The 23,878-nt window shown below is 41.3% G+C and overlaps 1 protein-coding gene across 7 annotated transcripts in view; it reads left to right on the top strand.

The window, feature by feature from the left end:
• The window catches only part of ANO1 (anoctamin 1), an 81,980-nt gene that overhangs the window by 33,523 nt on the left and 24,579 nt on the right, over positions 1-23,878 (top strand). For 4 of the 7 annotated variants that reach the window (XM_050897370.1, XM_050897368.1, XM_050897369.1 and 1 more), the window contains exons 1-10: positions 877-1,038; positions 4,717-5,043; positions 7,328-7,426; positions 8,985-9,136; positions 10,454-10,508; positions 13,370-13,421; positions 16,669-16,724; positions 18,280-18,321; positions 21,848-21,912; positions 22,487-22,621. In XM_050897370.1, the coding sequence (XP_050753327.1) occupies positions 931-1,038; positions 4,717-5,043; positions 7,328-7,426; positions 8,985-9,136; positions 10,454-10,508; positions 13,370-13,421; positions 16,669-16,724; positions 18,280-18,321; positions 21,848-21,912; positions 22,487-22,621 (1,091 nt within the window). In that variant the 5' untranslated portion in view covers positions 877-930. Of the gene's footprint in view, positions 1-859; positions 1,039-4,716; positions 5,044-7,327; positions 7,427-8,984; positions 9,137-10,453; positions 10,509-13,369; positions 13,422-16,105; positions 16,172-16,668; positions 16,725-18,279; positions 18,322-21,847; positions 21,913-22,486; positions 22,622-23,878 lie in introns of those variants that run through there. The other 3 variants (XM_050897365.1, XM_050897366.1, XM_050897371.1) reach the window with 3 other exon arrangements.

The raw sequence follows: 23,878 nt of genomic DNA, 5'->3' as shown, positions 1-23,878 counted from the left end.
TGTTGTTTGGTTTTTTTGCGAGAGTTAATTTAGTATCCATTCAAGGCTAAATTCTAAAATTCTTGCTTTACCGTCACTCTTTAGACAAGCAAATCCTGCCCCTGTGTGGTTTAAAAAAAGGGCATAATGCTGCAGTATTTTACTTCAATGTCAAAATGAATCAAATCTTGGAAAACTTTGCCTTCTATTGCTTGCGTAAATGCACATATGCAAACACTAGTTTGCATTTCATCAGTTATCTGGTTGCTTGGTTTGTAGTGAAATTTTTACATTAAATCCTTTAGCCCGTCTATATACTTAAATAATAAGTGGAAACAGTACGGGTGTCTGGCAGGTTGAGAGGGAGAAAACTTCAGATTTTCAAGACTACTTAAATAAGAATGGTTTGGTAAATCAGATGCAGTGCATAGGTACTTGAGGGGAAACCCACTACTTAGCTTTTCAGCATGAACAAGTGCTTGTTGTAGGAGAAAACGCCTACTGAAAAGGGGAAAACACCATGCCACCTATCGTCACCAGCTAATTCTCAGACTATTTTTCTTTTTTTTCCCCCCTTTTTTCCTTCTCTTCCCAAGAAATATAATCATTCTATGAGACCATACAGTAAACACATCCTGAGACAGCAGTGCAGAAAAGAAGTTAACTGAGCACTGCTTTGGAGGAGGAGGAGACCTAGGTAGGGCTGAAGAGGGCTGCAGGAAAGCTGAGAAGGGAGGCACGGAGAAGGGGTGGGAGCCCTGCACAAGGACTCATTGGCAGAAGAAGGCGGGAACAGGATACGTTTCAGTTTTTGGGTGGCTTGGGAGGAGCAAGTGTTGGGATTAGAGTGTCGTGATGAAATTGTTCCTTTTCTTTTCAGACGCAGACAGTGAGTTTCATGGGGTGGATTTTCTGCCAGAAGATCTCAACGAGGCTCCAGAGGAGACAGGAATGAGGGTGAACAAGAAATACTCCTGTCTACCTGCTGAGGAGAAGGGGATCCACATTATCAACATCCGAGCTATTGAGGATATAGGATATGACCAGCATGAGAGTACAGTGAGTAAAGGACTTGCCAGATGTGTCATAACTGGCATACTGCGCTTTACCCCTTAGCTTCTTTTTCATTCTTTCCATTCCCGGGATGCTCTGAAATCCTCTCCCTCCCTTTTTCAGAAGTGCTGAGGAGGATTGCCACCAGCCACAGTACATGCTCATTTAGTGGGGCTCGTTCTTTGATGTGAAGAAGGGAAGCAAGGGACCCCTGTTTAACCTGCAGCCTAAAAAGGGGCTGGCTGTTCTGAGAGTAAGCAATTTGGCAATAAGGCTGTGGCAACCTTTAAATCTCTTTGCCCATATAGAGTAGAACAGAAAAAAAAGTCTAAAATTTCATGCAAAAGCTATTGTTAACATAGGTAACGTTAAACTAATAGGCTGTAGCACACAATAGAGGTTAGATTTCCAGTGTCATTAATTGTGCCTTGGTTAAATTCTTCAACACTGATTTTAAAGAAAGTTGGTAACATGAATACCCAACAGGATTAGGAGTTGGTTCTGTCATAAACACATAAAAAGGAGTTTATTCAGGTGAAGGAACTGAGGTGGAGTGGGCTATATAACAGATCTCACTGGGGAAAGATGTAAAGCAATACTCGATTCATTGTGCTTGTGCTTAATTAGGATTGAGCGTGAAGGAATAATTCTGTCAGAGTGTAAACATCCCTCCTGCTGTGCTAAAACTGAAATGTCTTTCCTGTGTCTCATTTGCAACCGGAGGGACATGACTCTTACCTGGTCTAAGTCAACGCAACTCCCTCTATTTCAGCGTAGCAGCACTGCAAGAAAGGATGTGGCCTATTAGTACCTTTCGGCATTAATACCACATCCTTAAAAGATAATAATTTCTTTCTTTAAAACAGGACGAACAGGCTTCTTTGAGTTTTTCAGCTGCATCCCTTTTGCAATGGGATATAGCTATTCTCATATATTGATAAATTTATTGAGGCTTTCGTATCCAGAGTGCAGCACCTTCTCCTAAATTATCAGTGAGTCCCCGCAAGGGTCAGCTTTTCAACGAGAAAGTTCAAAGAAATGTGAAGAAGCTCTCATTTAGTTTCTGCAGTGTGACATGTCCGCTTCCCGGTGGCAGTGGCTCAAAGAAACAGAGACACTAGGGATTTTCAGTGCCACTTTTCTCCGCCCAAGGCATGCTCCAGGAGAAGAGGAGCTGTGGCCAGGTTGTACTGATCTCTCCTGAGCTCCCCAAGCAGTTAGAAACATCTGGCGCACTCACTGCTGTCATCTTCAAGAGCCATCTTCAGTCCTGCCCGTTTCCTTTATTTATTAGTCTCCAGAACAGACCAGCTAATTGCTGTCCCTCATAAAGTCAGTCCAATGAGGGCAGGAAGTGGTTGGGGTCTGAGTCTTTTGCCTGTTTTATCTCCCTGCACTTAGCTGAACATCTGTCGGTTCAGCCCAGTCTTTCAGAAATTGATGTTTAATTAATTTAATAAGATCAACACGTCTTTAAAAATTAAATACAATTAGTTATCCTAAAAGAAATCCCGGTGTTCCTGTATCTTGTTTACAACAACTGTTGGCTTTGAAGAGGCATTATATCCTGAAAATCCAGTTAGTTACTATTTCTTAATATTTTGTTTCTGTAGAAATTTGCATAACTGAGTTGCCTGCCACGAGCAGACTGTCAGCTTGCTTTTAAAAAAAAGTTCTGAATTCACAGGTACATGCCATTAAACACGAAGCAATCAGAAAGTAATAGTTATCAATGGTCTTCTGTAGTGTAGTTATGCTTAAGAACTAAATAGGAATATCTAGATGGGGCACAAACATGAGCAGCCTGTACCCTGAAGAATGTGTTATTGTCATGGCTAAATAAGACAGACGTGGAGCAGGGGAAAGAGGGAATAGGACAAAGAGTGAACTCCATGGTGGCAGCAAATGCTATATTATTTTATTATGTATTTATGTATTTGGAGCAAAGGGTTTAGGTTAAATCGAAAAGAGAGATGGGATCCTGAAAGAAAAGGGGAGAGAAACAGATAGCGAAGGCAGGCATGGAGCAAAGCTGCGAGGGACTGAGGAGATGGAGACCTGCAGGCAAGCTGGCCCTGGGCAGACATGGGCAAGTCAGGCTTTGGAAAGCAAGGAATGTTCAGGCATCCCCACCTCGGCAGACGGCGGCTCCCCACGCTGCCTGGCGTCTCGGGCTTCTTGCTGTCTGCCAGTCCTCCTTGCTGTGTGTGACTGCTATGCGCTCATCTGATTACGCTTGTCTAATTACTTCTTCAGTGTGCTTCCTCTGCCCTCCAAAGCCAGGGAGATGGGGTTTGCTGCTTGGATTTGTTGTCTGAGTAAAGATCTCCCCGAGGCAAAAAGGGAAGAATAGACTGTCCCTTAAGGCATTGATTTATGGTTACAGTAGCTGGGACCTGCCCTCCCCAAAGTGGTGTTCAGAGAAGTATGCAAGTTTTTGTAACATTGGGTGGGTTTCGATGAAGTTTTGGCTATATCGGCTGTGATATACTGTACAGTAAGCTCAGAGGTTGCTCTTTTCATCTGGGGTTTAAAAATTGGACTGTCTTAGAAACAACTCTTTCCAAATAACTTACATTCACGGTTTTATGTATGAAATAAGCAGAAAGTGTACACATCCCAAATGGATTTTGACTGATATGATTTGCAGCTGATGGCCAATTGCTATCCTTTGGAGCAGAAGTCCTTTTCCTACATGGAGGCTTGACATTCTTTAAAATTAAAAGCCGGAAAATGTCCCTGGTCCCTGAAGAGCCACTCCTGTGATGAGTATTTTTTGTAAAAACAAATGCAAGTTACTAGTGAATTTTCTTTTTTTTTTTTTTTTAAATGGTCTGTGCATCTCCAAGGGTAGAATTGTGAATTACGCATGAGAAGTGCTATTGAAAGTAGAAATGAATAATTATTAGTACTTTTTTATGTTTCTACAGTTGCCCTGTGCAGCTTTCAGATAAATGCTTGGAAATGGAATTGTGTTTTAAGTCTTACATTTCTTGCATCTTGCAACACTTACACAGCATTTATTCAAGATGGGAATAAAGCCTTTGCCACCATCAGATTGCAAAGCGACACAAGTTTTATAAGTGGGGGGAAAAAAGCGATGAACTCAGTAAGCAGTGAACCCACTTCCCTGGCTACGGTCCATCTGCATTTTTGGCCGCGCTTCATGACCAGCTGGCTCCCTTCAGTCTGTATCTAAGATGATCTCTTTCTCAGATGATACAAACTTGCAATGATAGATAAGAGAAGTGAGAAATGTTTGCACATGTTATTAATCTATTTGTCAGAATTGAAACGCAGATGTCTTGGGTGGAAAAGGACAGATGATCTTAGTGGTGATTAACCCCCAAAGGAGAAAACCAAATCCACCAAGTAGCTGACTTATGAGCTAGTATGCTGGTAATTATATTAAATCCCAGTCATGTTAGCTATTTATTTCTGGCCAATAAAATCCCAGCTGGCTATCAGTAAAATTGGAGGTGTTGACTTGCAAAATTGTTTTGAGTAAGTAGCATGGGGGGGCTCCTCCTGTATACATGCTGTTTGGAGATGGGTCATTGTGTGCTCCAGGCAAGAAGCAGACCTTGATACAAGGATATGGTCTGTCTGGTGTCCGTCTTGGCATGTGTACTCATTATTCTTCTCCTCTCTCCTTCTCTCCACACCCCCATTCCCTGCTTCCAGTTATTAAATTCCCTATCCAAAAATCCAGATGCTGACTGCAAATATGGACTCTACTTCAGAGATGGCAAGAGAAAAGTAGACTACATCCTAGTTTATCATTACAAGAAGTCCTCGGCAGGGAAGACACTCACCAGGAGAGTTCATCATAATGATTCAAGTGCCCGAAGCACCAAGCAGAACCAGCCGCTTCCCGGGAAAGGAGTGCAGCTGGAAATGGGGGAAAGCGAACCTCACGTGGATTACCATGAAGATGATAAGAGGTTTCGCAGGGAGGAGTACGAAGGGAACCTCGTGGAGGCTGGTCTGGAACTGGAACGTGATGAGGATGTAAGCAGCCATTTCAAACGGTTAAAGATAAGGAGGATAACTGGTGGTCAAATCCTGGGAGATGCTGAGCCGTTCCTGTGAACCTGGCTGTGATCAAGGTTACACAAGCTCAACTCTTCCAGAATTTGATTTCAGTTCTGGCAGTGCCATCCTCGCCCACCAATTTAATTCGCTTCACAGGAATGGGCCGTGGTGTCATTAATGCCTCAATGAGGTGAAGTTTCTTACTTTTCTTGGCCAGGGCTCATGGCACATCCACTATTGCAACACAGCTTGTTGATGTGTTGCCGTATCTAGAAGCGAGGCTTAAATTGCTCTGCACACTAATCCCAGTTTGGTGGGTTTACAGTATGCCGTGGTTTGGATCCACTGGTAATTCCAGTTCTGATGAAAAATACCTGATACAGACAGTGACATTTTTATACCTCAGTATAGACTTCAAGAGAATTAAATTTGTTCAGGAGGTTCTGGTACGTGCTCTAGCTCGGGCGCGTGGGTCTGTATTACAGTTTGCTCTTTCCATTCTTAGATATGAACAGTACAGCTTGTAATGCCTTTCACCTGTACCCTGAAAACAGTATATTCTATTAAAAGACCATTAGACTATATAAAAAATGATGTGTGTGAAGTACTGCCAGTGTGTGATTAGTAGAAATAGCCACAGCCGTATTAATTTCAAAGAAAGCTATTACAATTAACTGATCCAACCAATATGCCTGAAATTCCTGTGAGAGGGGGTAAACGTTTATGCTGGTTTTATTTACAGGATCTAAAAGTTGAGATTAAACATCTAGACCTGTGATCAGAGTGTTAAAAAAATAAATCTGCCATCTATTAGTCACAAATTAGAGGCACGTATTTAATGGTGTGTATGTGTATATAAAAAAGTATATGTTTTGCATGGTATAATGCAAAAAAACCTTTCACTTCTCCGTCCCCCAGGTGAAAATAAGACTTGCTTTCCATCCAACTTGAAAGTTGTTGTAGTAAACTGGAAGCCTGCCTGTGCCAAGTCATAGATATTTAAATCCTTTGCAAGATGGGAGGTCCCCACCTATGACATGTAATATGATTTCAAATGATGCAGAAGGGCTCAGGGTTCAAGCCAGGACACTGTAAAAGAGAGAGAACCCTGTCCTTTCTGTACAAGATACCAAACCAGATCAGGAATGTATAGAGATGAAAGCAAGCCACAGGGATTTACATCAGCTTCCATATCCAGAACATCAGTGTAGGGGGAAAAACCTGCAATCATTTGGGCTTGAAAAGCATGCCACGAAGTTGCGTTGGAGGCCTTGCTAATTGCAAAAAAGAACAAAGGTTTCTGAAACAGATGATGTTTACTAAGTCACTTAAACTCTCTTCAGTGAAGTAAATTCAAAGGTGGTTTGGAAGCCATGCCTTATGGGAAGGCTGGCAGTTAGTTATGTCCTCTGAGTAACCAATTTCTAGAAAGCCGGTGTGGAATATAGCTGCGTGAAAGCTAGTTATTATAATAACTGCCTGAGTTTGTAGAGCAGCAAGATTAGAAAGATTCATTAAAGTTTCTTTCTCTTCTGTTTGCTGAATGCCTGCTAGTTTGATCTCATTTGTCCAATGGCTTTGAAATGATTACTCCCGTGGGAGTAAATACGGGTGTATGTGGGAGTGCCAGAAGCAAACCCCCACGTCCAGCCATCTAGAACAGAGCTCAGAGCACTAGTGGGATCCAAGCATACCGCTAATATTATCGTTAACATTTATCTTTTTTTTTTTCCTTTTGTTTTGTTGTCTTCTTCCTACCAGTTTTCCTAATTAAAATGCATAGTGTTTTAATGTAGATATTCACATCTGTATCTGAGGCTGCTTCTTTCTTACTGCAGTTCTGGTCCTTTGAGGTACTGAGCAGCTCTTAGGAGGCAGCAGGGACTCTCTCAGCTCCATTAATTACAATGCACTCAAGAAATCATACCACTTGGCTGGATGCCTATGCTTCAGATTTAACTGGCTTAGTCTGTATTTGTGTCCATAGTCATTAGTTTTTATTTCCCAAACAATTTTTATCTGTTTAACCTTGTGGTAATTGTTCTGGAAGACAATAGCGTTTTTGAGTCACATTTTATAGCAGCTCAGCACAGAGAGGTGTTCAGTGATTGTCCTGTTGTTAGAAACTAGCCGTCTCAAACAAATGAGATTTATCGTGTTGGCAGTAATAGACTGTTTGTGCCTTAAATATGTATGAAACACAAGGGGAAAATATTTAATTTCCTCTCATCAGTAACCTTTTCTCTTGCTTTTTTTTAAGACTAAAATCCATGGGATTGGATTTGTAAAAATACACGCACCGTGGAATGTATTGTGTCGAGAGGCAGAATTTCTTAAGCTCAAGATGCCCACAAAAAAGGTGAGTCCTGATTTTCTTTGTTTCCTCTGGAAGGCGTAGTTTAAACATATGCTTATCTCTGAGCACCCTACAAATGTAGACTTTTCTTCCCACAAGCATTTTTAAAATAGTTAACTGATCTGTACAGAAAATGAGAGTCACAAACTTGCTTGCTTGGGACAGCAGAAAGAATAACTGGAAGGAGGAATGGAAATCAAGAATTCCCAGCCGCTACTGCTGTCTGTACACGATGTGAGTGATTTCATGTAATGCCTCATCTTCTCAGCGTGTTTTAAAAGAAGAAGTTGCAATTGATGATGAAATTTATGTGTGCGTTTTGGAGATTTTTTTCTCACCCGAAACGCTAGACTGCTAAAAATGAACGTAAGAGTAACAATTTGTGTGCAGTAGTCTCGCTGGTTTTAGTGACTCTTCATATACATCGTTAGTCATATTTGCAGGAGTTGGGACTACTCTACCACAAAATAAATTACCTTTCAGAATATTTGAAATATCATTAAAGAAATGACAGTATATTTTCATCAATTCCAAATCATCTGTGATAGATAGCTACCTGTTCAGTGAGCATAGCTTAGAGATGGATTAATATTTAAACACATACTAAGTGCATGTTCCAGACTGCAGAGGGAAGTCTATAATGGAGCAAGAGACAGTCTCAAAGCCCAGCGTCATTTATTACAACACTAAAACCACACTTTTGGTTTGGATTTCATATTAATCCCCATTATTGCCTCACTTACCACCGATTTTAATCAGAAGCCCAATTAGATAAAAAAAGTCTGTTGTGATCCTGCGGTTAAAGCTGCTTTGCCACAAAAGAAAAGTTAGGGTGGGCATTTGGGGGGTGGGGGTTGCGTGAAAGAGGCCACCTAAGCCTGCAGGCGTTGCCTGGGAGAGGCGATGTGCCTGAGAACACCCTCAGACCCCTAAAGCCTTATTTCCAGCCGAGCATCTTCCTGCGGTGGGAGCCCTGCCCTGGATCTGCACATAGTTTTTGTGGCTCAGAGAGGGAAGCCTGTAATCCTCTTTTGTGACCTGCTAACACAATTCCTGCATTTAGTGCTACAGAACTTCAATAGACGAATCAGGATATTTTGGTTCCTTTACATGGAAGAGGGGAAACTCCTGAAACCTGCACAATATTCCCAGGAAGGCCCCCTGGGAGAGGAGACCACTCCTGTTGTTTTGCACAGGGACTCCGTAGCTCCTTCATTTCTTTGTCCCATTGCACCAAGAAAATAGTAAATGCCAGAGGAGCTGGTGTCTCGGGAGCCAGTGCGGAGTATATCTCCACTGAACACCCTAGTCTGATTATTTGGAATCAAACACGGGCCATATTTTGGCTCAGAGGAAAAGCAATAGGCTTCCTCTGCTTGCCTTGGTTTGACTTTCCCATCCATCTATGTCTTTCTGAATGTTTTCAAGAAGGTAAGCTATACCCCTCGATAGTTTATTGTGATGTATTTATTTAATTATGGTTTATTCCTTACAGTTCACTCTCACTTACGGATAACCAAAAAGCAATAAAGTTTTACTGTTTTTCTCTTTGCCCACTCAGATGTATCAGATCAACCAGACCCATGGTCTTCTGAAAAAGATTAATTCTGTAATTCAAAAAATAACAGAGCCCATCCAACCAAAAGTAGCAGAACACAAACCTCAGACGGTGAAGCGCCTCTCCTACCCCTTCTCCAGAGAGAAGCAGCACTTGTAAGTGAAAGCTTTGTGTAAATGTCCGTGGCAACAGGTTCCAGCCTTTCTGATAGCAGCTAAGGCACCAAAAGGTGAAAGGGAAAATGAACGCCAACACTTTGTTAGGGATTACTGTAAAGAATATTTCCCTTTTGCAGTAAACTTACTTTTTTTTTTTTTTTTTTTTGGCTCACTGTTGAGGAATGAGGCTTTGTAGAGCCCCTCTGTGAAATCTCTGTGTGTGTTAGCTGCTGTTGTGGCATATAATACATATCTCTATAACTATACACATCAACTGTTAGACTGCCAAACACGATTTATAATGTGGTTTACAATAGTCTCCTTTCCATGTAAAATAAAATGCTCAGTAAAATTTGTAGCCAGAGATGCGGGCTGATAAATTTCAGAATAATTTCATTCATCTGGTATGGGCAGCTCACACATGTACTGCCAACCAGGCCTTGTCTTTGGAAATGCTATGAAGGCAGTGGTAGCTTTGCCATCGATTTCAGATCAGTAAGAATAGCTGTAAACATGGGTGTAGGAAAAAAATCATAAGGTGGGGCCCAGCCAAAGTTTCGACTGCCCTGGCTTGCTTTGCTGCTGCTCTTCCTTGGCCAGCATCCCAGAGGAGAAGCTTTGAAGGCTGTGTTTATGTATGTGCCAGCTGGAACAACTAACAGTCCTAGGGCAGGGTTTCTTCACTGTACGTACAGGGTTTTTAGTTTTTAATAAAGGGATGCAGAACACTGATGGAGTTATGTATTTTAGTTGGGCCAGTCAACGTGTGTGACATTTGACATGTTCCTGGACTTGCAGGAAATGTATTTATAGATTTATTGCATGTAGGATGTTCCTACAGCGAAGGAGCCTGGTGGCTCAGAGAAAGCCCAAAAGATGCTCCTTAGCTTAGGCGTGGATGTGCCTGACGCTGTTTGCAGGGGTGGCTTTTTTCAGTGCGACCACCCGTGTCTTTGCTGAATGAGGGAGGTAAGAGTGGCCTCACAGGGTTTAAGATACAGACAAAATGTAAAGATTATTAGGAGAAATTCAAGGCCAGCAGTGGTCGGGAATTCAACTTAAATGAGCATCAACAGTCTCTTTTGTGCAGAGAAACCTATAAATATATAAAACCAGTGAAATGTATAAGCGACCTCTTTAAAATATGAGAGTGGGGATGGACTTTCTTTTTAACAAAGTTTCTGCAAGCTATTCTTTAATGTTAGCTGTGAGAGATCCCCAGGAGAAATGAAAATATTGAAGGGGTCAACAAGAGCAGGAAATTACTGGCTTTTTTTTTTTAACCTAATGGGCTTCCTTCTAATCTTTTAACAGATTTGATTTGTCTGACAGAGATTCCTTCTTTGACAGCAAAACGAGAAGCACTATAGTAAGTACTGTATATAAATAATTTATGGTGGATATTGCCTTAGTCGTGGTGTTAATAGCGCCTTTGCCAGCTTTAGTACAAAGCCTGTTACAAGTTTGCCTTTCTTAACCAAATGCCAGGGTTCGCCTCTGACACCAGTTATTGAAATTATGAATAAAGCATTTCCAGCTTCAGCTTATGTGCTGAATAGCGTTTGATGCTAACAGGTTGCTGCCTTTTGGAAAATAATTTGGATCTTCTTTCTAGTTCACAGTTAATCTGGGACATAGTTTCTTAGTAGACGTATCACCAGAAAGGAATAGATTTAGATTCTACCGCTGGTTCTGCCACCAGCTACCTGCAACCCCTGCAACTCATTTACCTTTTTCTAATGTTCCTCTTTTTGTAAAATGCTTGGAAATCTCCCAAGACTAATTCCAGTGAAACAGCCAGGTATTTACAGCGAATATTATTTATAGTTTTGGGGGTCAATTCTCTAGAATGGTGTTAAAAGTGTTGAGGTTTATGATTTTTATTTAACATTATTTAATATTATTTATGATTTGTATTTAACATTAAAGTTCACATGAGGCAAATGCAACAAGGAACAGAAAATTGCGTCTTGTTCTGAGTGTTCATGCATCTGTTCACCCCTGTTAGGCTAGCGCGTGTGACGTACACATACGCAGCACTGGAACTGGGCTGAGCCATTCCTGCCTTCGTGTTGGAGGGTCTCTCTACTCCGTCAGTGCTCTAGCATGGGACTTTTCCTCTCGTAATTAAACTTCTGTGGTTCCCTTACAGAATTGAAGCCTAATACAGGAATATGGTATCACAAACTACATTTAAGTGCTTTCTTGTGACTTACAGAATATAAAACAGAGTGGGGAAGAAGGTGTAGCCTCCTTTGTAGCCACTGAGGGGGGAATTGAAAGGACAGCTCATATGACATCCAGGGCAGCTGGAAGGGACCATGCCAAGCAGCACTTGCTGCAACACTTTTCAAAGTATAATGTGGAGTCTTTGCCCCATTCCACTGCTGCTAATCGGTGCGTTGGAATGTGACTGTGAGCGTGCTTTTATCTTATATTTAACATTAGCCTTTTTGGATGCTAAGTGGTTTCGAAAAGAGCTTGTATCGCAATTATAGCTGCCTTTTATTGTTACGGTGATAAGGGGTGTAAGATATCTAACTTCCCTTTCCGGCTTTGAAATTCCAGTGTGTGGACCCCATGATGTAGTTCCCCTGTAGCTTGAAGTGCTCTGATTTGATGTGAGCGCAGGTTATCAGGGCTAGGTGAGTTTGACCAGGGAAGGCAGATGCAGCAGCACAGAAATGGAAAAGAAAAAGGCAAACATTGAATTGGTTTATTTGTGATAAAACGTTTCATTTGAGATTGAAAAAAAGCATGCCTTTTGTTTGTAGACTTTCTTTTATATGTCTAGATATATAGTAAAAAAAACTTGTAAGTACAAGAAACTTAAGGGAGCAAATGAAGAGTTAAAATTCATGACAACAATCTGTCTGAGAAAGGTAGCAAGACAAAATGGACAAGAGGGTGAGCAAACTAACTGAACAATGGACTGAAACAAAAGGAGCTCATAGCAGAGGCTGGGAGGAAGAGGAGGGATGGGGGCTTTTTAAACCACTCAGGGAACACTGGGCATATAACAACAATGCTGGTAGTATGTTGTTTTGTTTGAAATCCCTGTAAATCACCAGGTAATAAAAGACATATTGAATGTTTCCCGGCATCATTTCATCCTGCATGCATTTCTCTTTGTATTCTTGTTTCTTAAAGTTCCCTCCTGCCTTTCTCATATGTATTTTTAAACCACAGTGCAAATATTGACCCTTCCGCCTACTGCAAAATGAACAGGAATCTAGTCACTCCCTGTGAATCTTTGATGAATAGAAACTAAGCCAAAGACCTTTTACTTATTTTAAAAAAAAAATAAATAAATTATATAACTGGAAATATCTCTGTGACAGCCCTTTAATTCACTGGAGTTAGAAGGTAACGACAGGCAGATGAGCTGCGGGGCTTGCCTCCTATGCCCTCTCTCGCTTCCCTCCATGAATTGGGCAAGCGGCAGCCAAGTTAGCACACGGATTAGCAAGCATCCCCTGGGAACCGGTCCGCGACTCCTCAGACAGGCCAGGCAACGGGAGCAAGTGCCTTTGCCCGTGGTTTTCCTCTGCTGCCCGCTCCCCTGCCAGCCTCGTGCCAACCGAGTGCTTGCCTTGCCTAAGAGCATCGCTGCATGGGAGCGGCGCGGGGTGAAAGCTTGACCGCTCGGGTGGCGTGCTGAGATGTGCAAAGGTTATTTGACAATAAATGCAATAAATCGTAAAATAAATACATCTGTTTTGCCACTGAGGTCAGGCAAGCTCAGAAATTTTAAGGTCAGCCTGTGTTAGTCCAGTTTCTGATAAACAGCTGCATGCCGCGTACACGTTAGGAGCCTGAAGCTCTGCTGAAGTCCTTGGGTTGAAGCCAGCTTGCGCCATCGGAGGCGAGGGAAGAGCTGGCCCAGCACACTGCCTAGTCCGGGTAGAAGAGGGCTTCTGACCTTTGATCGATGTCTAATAAGAGTGAAAATAGTGTTTCTGTTATGTGAGTGGTTAGACGTAACCCTGTTTCCCCCGATCAGTTATCTTGGTAGCTGGCTATTTAGTTAAGCCTTTCTCTCTTGTATGGATAACTCGGCATGGAAATCTTTAAGCCCTTGTCTCCTGAATACCGTGACTTTTATTAAAGAATGATGACTTCATCGACATCTTGGTTTTGCCAATATTTGAGCTGTACACAAAAAAGATTGTGCTTTTCACTGGCAGTAGCTGAAGTAACCCTTTCCTTTCTTTTATTTTACTTCTGTAGGTTTATGAAATATTGAAAAGAACGACATGTACCAAAGCAAAATATAGCATGGGTAAGGAACTTTATTTAGCTTTAAGATCGATATAATTTTCAGATATTGAAAATAATTGCAAGTTGTAACTGGCTGTGGAGTTTAGGGTTTTCCCCTGCTCTCTAATTTGATGTATGTGGATATAATTCTTGTATTTGGAAATTTAATTTAATTCATGTAGCTGTTTGGAATTTTTTCAAACGTGAATTTATAGGTTCGACTCTAAATTAAATGGTAAGTGAGCATATAGCCCCTGCAGATGTTAGTTAGGTCCTTTGCAGCAGGACTGGATGGTGATATAAACCAGTGGATAATACGCACTCTGTGTTGGTTCAGTTTTACACTCACTGAAGTGGATGAGGGTATTACCATGAATTTCAATAACTGCAGTGAAAGTTTATGGCTTGGCCCATTCCTTTTAAGTAGGAACCTCACATTTTTATCATGGGATGGCTTTTCAATGACTTGAGTGAAATGGTCTTAACTGATGACTGCCCGAAACACTGTCCTAAGTGGAACTAAGATTAACCTGGTGGAACGGCCAAGGACTAGGGCGTGCACTGAAAGCTGGCCCATCTCTTAGCCCTCAAAACAGTTGTTGCAAGTCAGTGGGTGTGAAGTTTGTACTGCCACGGCCAGTCGTTTTAGGATTTCAGCCTTAGGGCTTGTGCTCTAAGAACTAAATTCATAACACAGGTAAACATGAATTGCAAATCAGGTCACCTTAAAGATTTGTTGGCAGCTTTTCCTGTTCAGCTGTTATATACTTTATTTTATACGTATCGTGATATACAGGTATATACTTGACTGTGGGACCAAAGTTAACAAATAGTTAATGGTAAACCAAATTACATAAGGTGGAAAGCGGAATTCCCTCATGTCCCAGCTTTTTAACAGACAACAACAGAAACAAATTTGTATGAGGAAAGTGCATGAACATGGGAGAAAATGTTTGATAACTGTTGGAATCTGTTATAGCATTTATTTGCCTACAAGCAGTTAAATAAAACAATGGGAACTTGAATTACAGGTAGTTCTGTTCAATATTGACCCATCAGCTGCTTAGAAATACATCAAATAATAGAAGAATAATTATGCCAGAAATTATTTCCATGCTTTGACTTTTCTGTTGAAGTAACAACATACAATGTACAATTGTTGAGCCCTTATATACACTAAATTTTGATGTTCAGCCAGTATTAACAGAAGTACTGTTTCCCTGTAGCATGGGAAATCCAAATTAATCTGTGACTTTCAGGACCCTTTTCGAGTTTGGTGCTGGATCATTTTCATTGGAAATTACGTATTTGCAGTCTTGAAAGGGGAAGGTCATGCAGCTCAGTTTGAATTCTTGCCTTGGAGTTGGTTACTCACTTGATTTATTTATTTTTCTTTCTTTTTTTTTTTTCGGTCCAGAAATGGGAAACACATTAGAGATTAGATGAATAGGGCAGAGGCTAAAGGAAAGTAAAGTGTTAGGATTCCTGGATTGTTCTTCTACCTGAGACTGGCAAGGTCACACAGTATACCTAATAAAAATGTCATTAGGCCAGCCTGACCATGGGTATACTCAGCATAACTCAATCAGGTCCTTTGTGTTCCAGCGCTGGAATGCTGGGTTACAACCCAGCAAAGGTTGCAAACAGATTTGAGCAAACACAGATAGTGCTGCAACATTTCTGCCCAGCAGGAAAAAGGCGGCTGCCCAGTGAACACTGCAGTCCTTGTTATTTATTTTGCAAATTTGCGAAAATGTGACTCTGTCTTCATTGTTACATACTGATTTGTAGAAGGGTACTATGTAGCTCTGTGGCCGGTCGCACAGCCCTAGAAAAATAATTTATTTTTATTTCACTAGTTATTTCTGCCAGAAGCGTGGAAACATTTGCAGACAATTCATAGTACTGTATAACCTTAACTAGGACTTGGAAAATTAATGATACTGCAGGATACTGAGCACTCCTGGAGCAGTTCCTCCAGCAGGTGATTAGTATCTCAAAAATGTTAATGAACTTGAAAAATTCTCATTTCAAGAACAATCAAAAATGTCTCGGTGAATCTACAGTGAGCTGTTTCCTGGTTCATAGTCGCTGTTCCTTCAAATCCAGTCCCACACACTTTTCTTAGCAATGAACTGATGGGCAACATGGAGCACACTGTAGCACATCATTTTTCTTTTTCTAAGTCCTTTTAAATTCTCCACGATGCCAGTGGGCAGATTTTTTTTTTTATTTTTTTTTATTGGCATTAATCAGCTTAGCCTTGCACAAAGACAAGGACTTGACTTAGCCCTGATTCAGCACCCAAGACTGATTCGTTGAATCCCCAAATGTATCTTCATGGATAACACGACACCTTCAGATGTGGGTAATACTCCATAATTGGAAGTAGCTATATTAATGCCAGCAGCTGCAGCAAGAACATCAGAGATGTGCTACAGCCCTCAAAGGTCCAGGCCCAACGGAGTGACCTTTGGGAACGGTGCAGCAAGCTGCAGTGTCGAAGAGCCCCTCGCCGTCATGCTCCTCCAAACTTACACGTTAACTCCTCCCAGCCCACCCGTACTCTGGCCCCAAGTTAAGGAGCGATACCACACCTGGGAAGGCAGCACTCCTCAAAGTCCCTTATGCCGCATACATTTTATAGATGAAGCATTAATTGCTTTCAGCCTCATGCATGTCACTAATAAACGGATGTGTAAACAGGGAAAGGAGAGGGAAGAAAGAAGGAAACTACCCTTTTAAATAAAAGACGAAAATGTGGTAAATATGGTAAGTATTACGCCAAGGTCTTCGCAAAGGCTTTCCCTACAATTTCTCTAATCAATCTGAAATCTGAATTCAAAACTTTGTGTGGATGATGCGTGCGTATGCGTGTTCCCATATGCCATCAATTCCAGCCATATTCTTCTTGTGATCGAGCCTTTTGCTACACACTTTCAAATCTGCAGGCTTGCCCTTAATCAAACTGACTTTTCAGAAAATGTAATTTATTTTAATGACTAATTTCAAGTCATTGGCTTCTAATTCTTGATTCTCAAATATATATGACTTCCTCTTGCTCTCTGCAGTTTTCCATTTCATAAAATGAGTCATGTTTAATAACCTATATGATTAAAAATGAAACTACATGGAAAGGAATGAGATGGCAGAAAAATCATTATCTGACCAAATGACTGTTATTTTGAGGGAAATCTCCAGGAAGGATGATAAAGTGAGACTGTCTAACCTCGAAATTATAAATAACTATTATGTCTTTATTTTTCAAGGGATCACCAGTCTGCTTGCCAATGGAGTTTACAGTGCTGCATATCCTTTGCATGATGTAAGTGATCTTGCAATATATTTTACATGTCTGCTATCTGACACCAAGAAATCCTTAGTGTGTTACGTATTAATGGCATCATCCTAAACATGAGCGTTTCAGATCCTGACTTTCTGCTGGCTTGTATCACAACCGCAGTAACTTCTGCAGGTTGTTTCCATCATTCTGCTCGCTTTTAATGAATTCCCCACCTCTGTTCTACCTTTGATGATCATAAGCGATGTTTGAATGTAACATTAGAAGAGTTGTTTCACTGGCTTAGCAAATTAAATGCTTCTGTTGTTTTCTGACCTTCTGCTCCGGAGATCCCTGGCATCAGTGCTAGGAAACATATTTATTCCTGGGGCACCGAGTGACTGGTTCCCTCATCCACATCTCCCTGGCATCCCCCATGCAAGTACAGAGATGTCAGTAGCTGCGTGTCTGTGCAATTGGTTGCCACTGGAGGAAAAACCATAGGCAAGAATCAGAAGTGACGTATTTCATGGGACTGGGTGTGACTGCAGAACTTCTGACTGATGAAATCTGCTTTTGAGCAGTTCAGTAAGATGTCAAGAGTTTGTTCAACTATAGTGTTCATCGAGAGGATTAGAGAGAGGTAGGGAATTTTGGTGGCACTCATACCTGAGCTGGGGATCTCCATCCTGCCAGAGGTTGCACAGCAGTTGGATGCTGGTGACATTTTTACTTAGAGGTTCAAGGTACGACTAGAACTGACAAACACCCGCTCTTAGCTAGACCCTTACAGAAAGGCTTGACAGATGTCAAGGGGATGTGGCAGTCGTGCTGCTCACGATGTACTGGCTGTGTGAGCATACAACGGCTGTCGAGCCCGGTGCCGGTTTTCCGGCATGGGATGTGAAGATGAAGTGCGTGTGCCTTCCTAGATTTCTGCTCCCCTCACTCGCACTGGTTTTACATGGGACCGTGTGTGTTTTATCTCAGTGTAACTGAGACCAGAACAGCCTCTTTATCTGCCTGATGTTTATCATAAATGTCAGGCACTCTTAAACTACAGCAATATCGCTTAGAAATCCAGAAAGGTTAAATAAACTTCTCTGCATGTACTCGTCTCACATCTTTAGACAGCTACTGATAGTCTTGTATATAAGTTATTTATTGTCTTCGTTTACTCCTTTATCGTATTTAAAAATAGCTCCAAATTAAACCCTCAAATCTAATCAGCTCTGAGTGTTTGGAGAGTCTGGATAGGGATCAGCTCTCTCAGCTGGTCTCTTCTCTTTCAAGTGGACTGAGCTGAACCCCAAATACCATGGCAATACCGCATCCTTTCCCTTGACATTTTTAGGCCACCTTTATCACTTATTCATTCCTTTTTCCCCAGTGACAGACATTATTACTCTTTCTTAATGTGCCTGACGACAGAAGACAAAGTGTGCTATGACAAATGAACTCCTAAAATACAGCATTATTTTACAGATTGCTTTTTCTGGTTTTGATGCATTAAGTGAGTGGGATACGTGGGTATGCAGGATGCATAGCAGCTCTGGGCGCGACTCACTGAATGACGCAGATTTTCTTTTTTTTTTTAAAGGGTGACTATGAAGGTGAAAATGTTGAACCTAACGACAGAAAAGTAAGTTGATATAAAGGGGGTTGAACATATTCGCAAGAGTCCCAGCCTGAAGAGTCACCTGTTGGAATCTGGGTATTTGCCAAGATTTCACAGAAAATACCACTAAAAGGCACTAAATGCCAAGCAGTAGAAGTACAGAAGTACTTTCCAGTGTTTGAATTTGCCCGAATGTGGAATGCAGTATGGATATGTATAAATTACCAAGCTTGATAATGATACATTTCTTGCCATGTTGGTAAGAGTATTGACAGCATTTACATATAACTCCTCCTAAAATTCAGATGGTGTAATTTCAGGCCAGCTCTGGTGAGAATATGCTCAGTCATATTCTGGTACCGACATCTGACGTAAATTCTGCTTCGCTCGACAGCGAGCTCCGGTCTCAGCACTGCAACCTCTGCTGAATTAATGTGCTGCTGATCTGGAGTGTGAGGATCAGATTTGGGGGAGGGAGGAGGGAGGCAGTTGAAAACATAAGCGTAAACGTTATTGGGAAAGAGAAAGATCGAATATTTATCAGAAATGAGACATTCTCAGCAAAGCTTTAATGTGCGCTGTTCAGCCAGAAACTACCCTGTGGATGTATACTGATGCATTGCATCACTTTTCGCGTAAGTCTGTGGTTTAAATTGTGTTTTTATTGTCCGTATACTGAAAGACATTTGTTCCTTGTGGTAAAACGAGTAGGTATTATTCGAAGGAAATACTTTTCATAAGAAAAAGCAGATTTTTCACCCTTTGCAGAAATGTGGATTTCTTAAATTCAGAGCACAGTTACTACATACTCCCGATGACACTTCTCTAAAGAAGATAGGCTTTTTTTCTGTGTATCAGACAAAAACTGAAGTAGAGAGGTTACGACCAGTTCTCTCAGGAGGAGCTACTAAATTTGGCTGCCATATACGCTGGGCTTTCAGACTTGAAACTCTGCCTTTCCAGTTTGTCTCATGGTCACGTCTCCAAAGAAATGCTGTGGACATTCAGGTCGTAGGAAAAGCAGATGTAAGCCCTTCACGTTGGTCACATAAAAATAGGTACCCAAAATTAAAGGTCTGCTGGGCCTTAAGGTGCAAATGGCTCATCAAAATACAGCGGCTGTTATTTCCCCCCCTCTATTGATTTGTGTTAAAAATACCAGATACCTGTCATCTCATTATTAAGCAACACATTGCTCAACCAAAAATAGGATGAAAGTCCATGTTTTCTCAAAGCGTCTGGATTATCATCTTTATTACTAACTTTTCAAACCTCACAAATTCACTCATTTCACAAGTTCACTGCGTGTTTGGAAATGTTTACCTTGGCTTTTGACTTCCAGTTCCCTCAAATAATCTTTTGGTGTGTTTTGGCATGTCTCTTCTGTTTTCTTGAAGCTTTCTTTAATCTAATCCAGTGCTAGGCCAGGCTTGTGCCTTTTTTAACAACAAAATTAAAGATTTGAGGCATAGAAATGAAGTAAATATTTAGGGCTAGTGCTCTGATCTCCTCTAATCATGTCTTTGAAGCTGTGCTTTGAATATCAGGCTGATAAATGTCAGGATAAATGAGATAATTCATTTGTACTTTAGGCACAAAATTGGTTTGAAGTGTTGTACAAAACTGAAACATGGCACTGATGCAAAATCTCCTTAGCTTAGTATTTTCCTGATATGCCTGACCAGCTTAGATCACACAAAAGGAATCTAATTTCCAGCACAAACTTAGGTTGTAAAAATGAAGTAAAAAAATAATAGAAGGAAGGGCCTTAGCTAGTGCACACGGATGTTGAGGTGTCCCAAATCATTAATTGTTTCCCAGACATTGGCAGCTGGCCTTAAACTTTTGGAAAACGTGATTGAAAGAAACCTAAAGCAGAATAAAAACAAAATTTGCAAGAATGTTGCTGTTTAATAAAGGCCTGCCTTTAGGTATCAGTTTCTGCTCTTAACTATTGTAAGGAAACTGATAAAGATTAATGATTTTGGGTTGCAGAGGGGAAAATCCACAGCCCACTTACGTTTTTGATGTCGTATTTCTGTAAAAGTAAAGAAGCTGTATTTTTTGAATGACTTGAGCCGTTTGCATGAGAAGTACGGCAGTTCAGCTTGGAAGGTTTGTGTTAACGATTTGGCAAAAGAATTGCAAAACTGCTCTAGAAATGCTGTTCGCTGTATGACTTCTCTGTGATAAAATGCGAGAAGTAGGCATGGGTCCGGGCAGCAGCGGGACTGCCAGTCTGCCCTTCCTTGTTTTGCTGCATTTCACTGGAGAAAAGTAGGAGGCTGACATCTGTCAAGTTTCTCATGGTAAAATAGCTTACAGATTTAAGCAATAACATCCTGTTTGGTCTGTTCTTCTACGACCAAGATTAATCATATTGCCCTCCCTGTAATGATAACTGGCTTAGGTCTTGGTTCCCCGTTGCAGTTTCTTCCACATCTGAGCTGGTTGTGCAGCCCTCACCCACCGACGGAGGTTTGTGTAACCAAGCTCTGAAATTTTCTGCCCTTTTTTTCCTTCTCCTTTTTTACCCCATGTTCGATGAAAAGAAATACCTCGGCAATAATCAGTTCACGCTCTTACATTTGAGGAAAAAGGAAAAGGATGATGTTGTTGCCAGATGAATTAGTGAAAACAGAAGTGACCATCAAAGCATCTCCTTGAAATATCAGTAGTTGGTCCAGGAACATCCTGGTACCAAGTTCATGTCACTGGGTTGAAGCAGGGAGAGAAGCAGAAAAGGGAGACCTGACTTCACAAGCAGATGTAAAGCCTCTCTTCCCCTTGTCCCACAGAGGAGGTGATGGCTGGGTGGCCAGCCAGCACAGTTCGTCTTCTCCAGTATTTTTTGTACGCACACTGATTTCTTGTTCGTTCTGTTAGCCGAACTGAATTAAGAAAAAAATCAGATCTGAGAAGCGCTATTTATATATTTTACAAAGTAAAGGATAAGTTGAAGGTCTCAGAGGAACCTATTTTTGTGAGGGAATCAATTATATAAATCACTAATGGGGATCATTGTTTTCCTTGGCCTGTATCCTAACCAAAAGGATGAGTGGAAACCATTGTGGTCTTTTAGTTTAAAGCTGAAGAACTCTTAGATGCAGCCTTTAAGGCACCTCTGTACAGCACCTCTTGATGGATGCTGAATATTATAGTTTGTATAGTGAAAACAAACCAGTTTATCTAGTTTTTTTTCTGTCTTGTAACTCAAAGCATATTCATCTTTCACATCCATTCTGCTAGATACCTCCTACGGATCGTAAAATCAGGACTACTCTCCCTGTCCCTGCTGTAGTCATCCATCAGTCCAGTTGCTGAAGAGCCTTTTAATGTACTAGAATTCGTCACTGTAATATAGCATGCCAAATCATCAAATTTGTTTTTAATACTTAATGCAGACTGCGTGTATTGGCAGATTATGGGTTGAAACCACAAAGCGGCGAGACCGGATCCACAGCGTGAGCTCTGCACTTTGCTGGGACCGAAGGAGAAAATGCTCGTGTACGCGGTGCTTTAGCTTTCGCCTTGCCTTTCTGTTTTACAGCTCCTGTGTGAGGAGTGGGCGAGCTACGGAGTCTTTTATAAATATCAGCCAATTGACCTGGTGAGGTGAGAATTCAGCCCTTTAACGTCGTGTTTCCACAGGGCAGCGCTGAAGCTGTGCACAGCGATGCTCGTGCAGGTGTCCCCGTGGGGATGCTGCCCTCGGTGCCACCCCGGGGGATTCCGGAGAATGGGAAGTTCGTTGGGAGAAAAGGAGTTTTCTGTGAGTTTAGAAACACACTGACGTATCCCACCTAGTGTGAAAGCTTGCAGGGGACGTATTTTTAAGGAATTTTGTTTGCTCGTGGTGAGAGCTGAGACTCTTTGGAGAAAAGGAGGTGCTTTTTTAAGAGGATTAGCTCACAGAAGATCCAAAGATACCAATTTACACAGCAGAAACACGGGGGAAAAAAATGACTAGTTGGACTGACTTGCTTTCATGGTGCCTATATCTCTGGATTAACTCCAAGCATCATGAGAAAGAGAGTCCTCTGAGAAGAAAAAAATTCCCACAGGTCATCAGATCTTACTTTCTCCATGCTTAGTCCAGCTGCGATTCGTAATTTTAGCCATGTTATATTTTAAGAAATAGGAAACATTTCTCTCACTCATTTCTTTTTTTTTTTTTAATGTATTTCAGAAAATACTTTGGAGAGAAGATTGGACTATATTTTGCCTGGCTGGGAGTTTATACACAAATGCTTATTCCAGCTTCAATTGTAGGGATTATCGTTTTCCTATATGGCTGTGCAACTGTGGATGAGAATATACCAAGGTAAAATAAATAAATAAATAGATTCTATTATTTGAGGCAAGTAGAAACTCAAAGTAAAACGTTACCTTTCTCTAGAAATGTTTTGTCACTAATACCTAGGGCGAGCACAGCTGAAACTGTGGCTCCCAGTTTCTAGGGCTTGCCCTGTGCCACCCGCAGCCCGACACCCTAATCCGTCTTTGCTGGCCGTGGCTTCCCCAGGTCTGCCTGCCAACTGGCGCTTGCCCGAGTACGGTGTGCTCCCGCCGCTCTCCCTCCTCTCGCCCTGCGCGCTTTGTCTTTTGGAAGCTGTGCTGAAAACGAAGCCACCTCCACACGGATGGGGGAGCTTGCAGTCCCACCGATTTCTGCTTCCAGTAAGCGATGGAGCGCTACCAAGGGCTGCGAGCGGGCAGCAGAACTGCAGCGCGGTTTTAAATCGTTAGCATTTATTGTTAATATTACTTGTGGAGTTTGCATTGATGTACTAAAAATAATTCTTGGCCGGTTGCTCAGGTGTTTTGTTTGTTTTTTTTTTCCCCCCTAACTCAGATCATTATGTTAAAACAAATCAACAAAATACTGCTAATGGTGGGTTTTAGTGCTTCCCGTCATAAAATGCTGAGGAGGGCATTGTGTGACATAAAGATGAATCAAGAATATACATGCCTAAAATAAGCAGTTGTGATCAGATTAACAAAATCTTGATGTCCTACTATTTTTAATTTTTTAGTAAGTTTTGTATTATAATATTTTTAAAGCCCTATGATTTTGCATTATTTGCCGTGCATGCATCAGCAGCTGTAGATGAAAATTACATAGTTTGTACAACAACCATGAGCCCTGAGTAACAAAGCAGATAATGGATATCGAAAAATAGATTTTTTTTTGTTGTTGTTGTTCATGAAGATTGCTTTGTACTGCTTCCAACAGTTGAAGAAAGCCAAAGGGAGGGTCACTGTTGCTATTTCACAGATGGAGTGCACAGAAGATAAATTGGTTGAACTCCAGTCTCCAGTCTCTTGATACTCAGCACTTCCCCTGTACCTTATCTGTTGCTGTAGTTAGTATTTCAAAACAAGAATGATTTTGAGATTTTTTAATTTTTTTTTTTTTCCTGTAAGATCCTATAGTAAAAAGCATAGAGCCTTATGCCTCTCAGAATGGTCTCTCTCATTCCCTGGAATAGAAATAGGGCTGGGGATGGAGGGAGACAGCAGCCTCGCATGAGGATTTCGGCCCCTACAACAGTGTAGGTTATGGACAGAGCTACTCGTG

Source organism: Gymnogyps californianus, chromosome 5 (assembly GCF_018139145.2).
Source record: "Gymnogyps californianus isolate 813 chromosome 5, ASM1813914v2, whole genome shotgun sequence".
NCBI classification, from domain to species: Eukaryota; Metazoa; Chordata; class Aves; order Accipitriformes; family Cathartidae; genus Gymnogyps; species Gymnogyps californianus.
The sequence above is the reverse complement of the archived record's forward strand: the minus strand, read 5'-3'. Positions and strand labels throughout refer to the sequence as shown.